The sequence below is a fragment of the Nicotiana attenuata genome, chromosome 7 (assembly GCF_001879085.1).
Source record: "Nicotiana attenuata strain UT chromosome 7, NIATTr2, whole genome shotgun sequence".
NCBI classification, from domain to species: domain Eukaryota; kingdom Viridiplantae; phylum Streptophyta; class Magnoliopsida; order Solanales; family Solanaceae; genus Nicotiana; species Nicotiana attenuata.
In genome coordinates, this window is record NC_031995.1 from 109,994,968 (window position 1) to 110,002,762 (window position 7,795).

The 7,795-nt window shown below is 39.9% G+C and overlaps 1 protein-coding gene across 1 annotated transcript; it reads left to right on the forward strand.

Moving 5' to 3' along the window:
* Positions 6,874 to 7,530, forward strand: LOC109230355. Its single transcript, XM_019395860.1, has 2 exons — positions 6,874 to 7,002; positions 7,087 to 7,530. Exons 1-2 carry the CDS (start codon positions 6,874 to 6,876, stop codon positions 7,528 to 7,530), a joined length of 573 nt encoding a protein of 190 aa, XP_019251405.1.

A 7,795-nucleotide genomic window follows, 5' to 3' on the forward strand; every position in this document is an offset into this window, starting at 1 on the left:
AGTCCTTTATATCAAATGACTTAGACAAATATCTTTTCAGCTTTGCAATCAGCTACTTATCTTGTCCACAAGTGACACATCATCCACATAAAAAGAACAAAGTTATTGTCAGAAAATTTGTTGAAGTATACACATGGATCTGAAAAGGTCTTTACGTACCTTTGACTTTAATAAGTCAAACTTCATGTACCACTGCCTTGGTTCCTTCTTCAACCCATATATTCTCTAATTCAATTTGCACACCATGTGTTTCATTTTAGCTACTTCAAATTCTTTTGGTTCCTCCATATATCTCTCCTCTTCCAAATCTCTGTGAAAAAATATAGTTTTTACGTCCAACTGCTCCACTTCAAGATCTTGACAACAGGTGAGAAAATTTTATTAAAATCAACAAGTGAGAAAATTTTATTAAAATCAATACCTTTCTTCTATTCGAAGACTTTTACCACCAATCGAGCTTTGTATCTGACTAGATTCCCATTTCTATCTTTCTTGAATTTAAAGACCCACTTGCATTTGAGTGGTCTTTTACCCTTTGAAAGTTCAACCAGTTTTTACGTGCTATTTTCTGTCGAGATTCCATCTCTTCTAGCATGGCTTTCATCCACTGGTTCTTTTTTGGATGGGACAACACCTCCTTAAGACTTTTCTTGCTCCCTCCATCACTGATTAAGACATAATCTGTGAAAGGGTACTTGCATGACTCTATCCATGGCCTTTCTGATCTCCTTAAAGGTTGAGGTTGTTCTTTTTCCTAAGTGGGGCACTCCATTTGCTCGATATTATCATCATCAAGTTGCTCCCCCTACTTAATAACCTGATCAGGTTGCTAGCCCTGCTCCCTGTCCCTGCTCGGCAACCTCGGCGATTTTACTTTCTACTCTTGTGCGAGTGTTAGAAGCAGAAGGAATGGTAACAAGGTTAGGTATTATGCCATTCTTGGCCTTCTCTGACTGATCATCTGCAGTTCCAACTTCACTTTCTCGGAAGATTATATCTCTACTTCTGATAACCTTCTCCTTTAGAGGATCCCATAATCTGCACCCGAACTCTTCATCTCCATTAGTAATGAATATGTAGGGAACATATTTATCATCCAACTTTTCTCTCTGCTCCTTTGGTACATGTGTAAAAACTCTGCAGCCGAACACGTTCTCAACAATGGTGCAATTCATCTTCTCACCTACGCAATTGCGTTGAGTTCCAAGAACTGTCATTTCATGTCTGATCCCATGACTTGAGTACTCTTTAAATTCCCTTGAAGTGTACTCATACCCATTGTCACTTCGGAGATGCTTTATCTTTTGGCATGTCTCCCTTTCTACCAGAGCATGAAATTTCTGGAAAACTTGAAATACCTGATCTTTGGTTTCAAGGTATTAATCCATAATTTCTGTGAAGCATCATTTGTAAAAGTAACAATATATTTGTTATGGCCCATAGATTATATTTTCATTAGAAAAAAACATTATAATATAGAAAATCAAGTGTATTCAATTTTCTTTCTGACGAAGTCTGTAATGAGACTCTTTGTTGTTTACCAAATAATCAGTAATTACAGGGTTTTACCGTCGCACATTTGGCAAAAGAGATAAGTGATTTCCTGGTAAGAGTCTGCAATCCCTTCTCGCTCATATGACCTATTCTTTTGTGCCAAAAATTTGTAGAAATCTCATCTTCTGTCGCATTCAATTCACCTCGGCATATTTCTGTATTTGTCATGTATAATGTGCGACAAGAAAATCCTTTTGCAATCATCAATGGTCCCTTGGTGAGTCTCCACTTTTAATTTGCAAAATAGTTTTTGTACCCATCTCGGTCCAAAGTTATTCTCGAGATCAAGTTCATCCAAAAATCAGGTACATGTCACATGTCCTTTAGAACTAATGTGTCATGCATTTGTATTGGTATAAATGTTACTAAACTTGTCTTACCCATTCCCACATTGTTGAAATCACCCGATAAATATATTCAAAAAAAATTCCCTTACCAGTGTGGTATGGTAAGATGCTGCTGTGTCAACCACCTATTTTGACTCTGAACCTTCCAAGTGCATGTATTCCTCTTCCTCATTTATGAAGAGAACAACATTATCATTGTTTAACACCATGGTAGTTGTGTTGTTGTCATTCTTCTGGCTACTGCTTTCACCTTTGCCCTTCCTTAGATTTGGGTAGTTTCTTTTTATGTGACCTGGTTGATCGCAATTGTAGAAATTTCTAGCTTTTCATTTGGATCGGTTATTGGACTTCCAACAACCTCCGGATCTACTATAGTTGCTCGAACTCCTTTGGTAACTCTTGCCTCTACCTTCTGTGATGAGAGGCTGTCCTTGATTTTCAGGCTTCTTTCTCATTTTCTTATTGAGTATAAGAGTTGATGTGACATCTTTTAACTCAATGGTGGTGTTTCCGTGCAAGATATTTGTTGCCAAATTATCATACGAAGATGGTAACGAGTTCAAAAGCAAGATGCATTTATCTTCTTCCTCGTTCTTTATTCCGATATTGGCAAGCAGTATGATTAGTGCGTTAAACACATTCAAGTGTGATAAGAAGTATGAACCTTCACCCATTTGTAGGGTGTATAACAGCTTCTTCAGGTACAATTTATTTGCCAACATTTTGGACATGTATAGGCTTTCCAACCTTGTCCAAATACCACATGTAGTGTCTTCATCAATGATTTTATTTACCACATCATGTGATAAGTGCAACCTGATTGCACTAGCAGTCTTTCATCCAAGTCAGCCCATTTCTTAGCTTTCTTGGTATCAGGCTTGTTGGCATTAGCATCTAGTACCTCGTATAATCCCTGTAGGATGAGAAGATCCCTCATCCTTCTTTGCTATGTTGAGAAACTTCTATCTCCATTGAATTTTGCTACCTCGTACTTACTTTGGATATTTTTTTTCCTGAGTATAGTAACACCGACGTGAATAATGTTTCTATGTACGAGAAGAACCTGTGCTCCGATACCAGTAGTTGGAAATAAACACCCTACAGAAAGTAATATTCACGATAATAGATGAGAAATAATAATGTAACACCGAGATACGATAATAACAAGAATAAAAGAGCGACAATGGCACCAAGATTTTTATGTAGAAAACCCTTCTAAATAAGGGAAAAGACCACGACCTCGAGAGGAGCAACCGATATCACTATCAGAAGGAATTTTACACTTTTTAGGCCCGAGTAAAATACTCCAAAGACCATTTGAACACTTAGAAGAAATAACCCTTTTTTGATACTACCACATAACTACAATATCGCTCACACTCCCCAGTTTCTTCGTAGACTATTTTCTTATACGTTGTCTGTCACATCCCAAACTACCCCCTAGATGTGACTGGCACCCATCTAATACCACATGCCAGGTGAACCCATTTCTAATATATTTAACTATTTATACAAACACTGAGAGAACAATTAAAAACAAAATAGTTACCAACCAATACCTTAGTCAATTGATAGAAGGACCAACAGTCACTACAATAATAATACCCTAACTCAAATCCCACACTAAGACCATGGAGCATCTAACAAAGTGACATAAATTTAATTGACGGGTAGGCAAACCCCCAAAGAGAAGTAAATAACTAACACAAACTAGATAAAGCTGCAGTGACATCCTCCACAAATAATGCGGTGGCTCACCTCAGCAACAGAATCGGCCTGAACGAACTCTTTTGCCACTAGCTCTATCGTCCGCAATAGTATCTGCATTGAGATGCAGGTAAGGAGGGAGTTATACATAAATATAACTAGTATGATCCTCAACCCGCCACTTTAAATACTTTTGGAACAAGTGTTAGAATATTCACACACCACAACAAGAATGATATAATAAATACGATGATTATACAATAACTCAATATTTATGTATCACCAGAGTTAATAAGAATTAACCAAAAAGAGTACACACTAAGGACTTGTCATAATTACAACGAAAGAAATTAGCCAACACATCTACGAGTCCACAACGACACCACAATGCCTCAAATATGTAACGTAGCATACACAATGCTCACTGAAGTATATATACCCCAAATATATCAAGAAACATACACAATGCTTGGGTGATGTACAAAGGCATACACAATGACCCCAACATCATGTCTCACAGCCGTATCAAACTATCAAACTCAACACCATGACTCACAGCCGTATCAAACTATCAAATTCAACATCATGGCTCACGGTCGTATCACGCCATCAAACAACTTATAAAATAATTTTTTTGTTTTCTTTATATTTCATAAAAATAATCTATTTGCGGCTATTCTAAGACCACTGATTCTGTCAAGCACACGCTTGTTCCAACACACAGACCGGGCAAAAAATATAGTTTGAAAACGAATTTCAGAAAAGTAAGCATCAAAGCTTAAAGTCTCACTTACCTTGCTAACGGGAAGTTCCCCGGCCTTGCAACGTTTAGAACACCCACCAAACGGCCTCTAAAGGACTCAATCTATCCAAAATATTGAATAACATATTCTAACTAGTCTAGGTGAAAATTTTCATAATCTTAAACAAATCAAACTCAAGGTCAACCCTCGGTCCGATTAATAATAACTAGTACACAGTTACATGTCAACCAAATAGCCGAAACAATGCCACTGTTGTATAGGGTAAAATATAATATGACACGTGGTCATCTAAAGGAAGGACACGTGGAACCCATGACGAGGATAGCTGAAGGCCGAATGCAGATATTTCACTTGTCACCCGAAGGAATAACATTCATAGAAAGATGTTAAATGCCTTGCGCCCGATAGCATTTAATAAGGAATATTCTGCAACATTAAGAGCAGTAACGGCCCGTTACAAAAAATTTGGCATTTATGTCCACCGTTAGATCTTCATCAATGGCCCTTGTAACTGACATTAAAGGAGGGCACGATCCTAGGACCTCCTTCCCTAGACACAACTATAAATAGTGAGCTTAGCTATCATTGTAAAGGACACGAATTCTCTAGCTAACTTACACTACATTCTATAAAGAACTTATATACAATTTTACTTCGCCTTTTGATCTCATCATTATTTTGCCTGGAAACCTTGTTCCCGGATTCGTCAACTCTTCTATTTAATCTACATTTAAAGGCTAAGTATTATATATTTATTCAGATATTTCTTTATTTTAGGGCCAAATTAGTTCACTTGTCTAGAAATTACGAACAAATTCAACTGTACCATTTTACGCGTAAATAGTTTGGCGCCCACCGTGGGGTCTAGACAGCCGTGCAATTAAATTGATACTTGCCTTTTTTGCTAACGTACATTGATTGTTTTGTCTTAAAGAAGATCACAAAATGGCAGATAACACTATTAATAGCACGTACAATCCTGAAGTTTGAGGGGACCAACCTCATTTTGAGGATTTAATCAGTGACACCCACAACGAGGGGAATGGCACCACGCCAGTGCATGACAGGCAATATCCTCGACATGTTCGGGAGATAACTCCTGATGATGCTAATAAGGAGCATGTCGTTGATGCGATGCGGGTCTTACAAGAACAACAAGCGATCATTCTAGGCCATCTCATGTGGCAGGATAAGGTTATGACGGAGCTGAAGCAGGCGCTGTCGGGGGCTTCGAATAATGCAAACAGGCGAGATCCAATTCCTCCCGATCTCCCCGCAAACCAAACAACACAGAGAGTCGACTACAACACTCCCAGTGGTGAAGTCAGCTCCGACGAGGCTGGGGGAAGCGGATCTGGTCTCAAAAACAAGAATGACCCATTCAAGAATGATTTTATGGTTTATGAGGGAGGTAGACGCCCGCATGGACCAAATCCCAAGCGCACCACCAGTACTGAAGGGCCTGGATTCGAAAAAAGTATACTTACTTTCCGTACAAGCTGAGTGCAGCACCAGAGTTAATCCTAATGCAGTTCAAAATACCTGAAGTGCCAAAGTATGGCGGTACTTCAGACCCACACGAGCATATTACCACCTACACAACAACGTAAAAGGAAATGATCTAGCGCTTCACGAAATTGAATCTGTGTTTCTAAAGAAATTTTGAGAGACTCACGAGGGGAGCCCTAACGTGGTATTCATTGTTATCCCGAGCATTCCATAGACTCCTTTGAGATTTTCGTGGATTCTTTCATCAAGGCTCATGCCGGTGCCAGAAAAGTATAAGCCCGAAAGGCCGATATATTACAAGAGTTCGTTACCCGATTCTAGAAGGAAAAAATGTTATTGCCGACTGTCCCGGATGAATGGGCGGCTGAAGCGTTCACCAAAGGATTGAATCCGAGAAGTTCAGACGCTTCCCGGAAGCTGAAGGAAAGTCTGCTCAAGTTTCAAGCAACGACTTGGGCACATGTCCACAACCAGTATGAGTCAAAGATAAGAATCTATGATGATCAAGTTGGCTTTCCATCATCGGCCAAAGGACGAGAGAAGAATAATGAAAAAGATGACTACGACGCAGACAGGCGAACCTCGAGGGGCCAATTTTGGCCATACGAACGAATCGAAGGTCGCGTCAAAGGCTTCCAGATAGCAGACAAGTTCGTTGTTGACAGAAGGAACGATCGTGGCCAGAACAACAGATCGCTGCAGGATAAAGAAACTTCGGGGTCGCGGGATCCTTCTTACCCCAAGTTATCGGAATATCACTTCAACGTCAGTATAATGGAGTTGGTATCCGCCATGAGAAACATCAAAGAATCACAATTCCCGAGATCTATGAGATCTGATTCCAGCCAGAGGGATCCCAACTTATGGTGTGAATACCATGGGATGAACGGCCACCGAACAGGGGATTGCCGACACATCCGAGAAGAAGTGGCAACACTATTGAAGAATGGTCACCTTAGAGAATTCATTGAGTGACTAAGCTAAGAACAATTATGGTCGGAACAGAGACAACGCGGAACCCACGAAAGCAGGAGAAAAACCCCCCACGCCAAATGATCAATATGATCTTCGGATGGAATGGGATTACTGGGTTCACCTTTTCGGTAGCAAAGAAGGCGAAAGTATCAATAACTCATAGTAAAAGGCTCTAGGAAGACGATATCACCTTTACCGAGAAAGATGCAGACGGATTGCTGCTACCACAGAACGATGCACTGGAAATTTCTTTAAATGTATTAGATTTTAAGATTAAAAGTGTACTAGTGGGTCCAGGAAGTTCAACTAATATCATACAATGGAGAAACCTGGAGCAAGCTAAACTCATCGGAAGCATTATTCCGGCAACAAAGCTTATCACTGGATTCAACCTCGCGAGCGTGACAAACCGGGGAGAGATCTTGTTGCTCACGAACGCTGAAGAAGTAACTAAAACAACTTTGTTCGAAGTTGTAGACACAGACATAGGATACAATATCATCCTGGGAAGGCCATGGTTACACGAGATAAAAGTTGTGCCTTCAACGTATCACCAATTGTTGAAATTTCTGACACCCGAGGGGATCAAGCAGATAAGGGGTGATCAATCGACAACAAGGGAGATGAATGCAATTTTGGTCTCTAGTAGCAAAGGAAAGGAGCGCGCAACATAGTAATTACAGGAACCGACACCTACCCTCGAACCGGAAGAAGTTAACGCGGGGATAGAGGAATCGGAAAAATATCAGGTGCCAAGGTATTTCCAAGTTCCAGAAGAGACGGACGCAACGAAGTCCATGGCCGAAGAACTAGAGCAAGTTGTGTTGTTTGAAGAATTCCTAGAAAGGAAATTCCATTTGGGAACAAGACTTCCCGGATCTCAAGTCTAAATTTATTGAATTTCTTAAAATTAACGCCGATTGTTTTGCATGGTCGCAC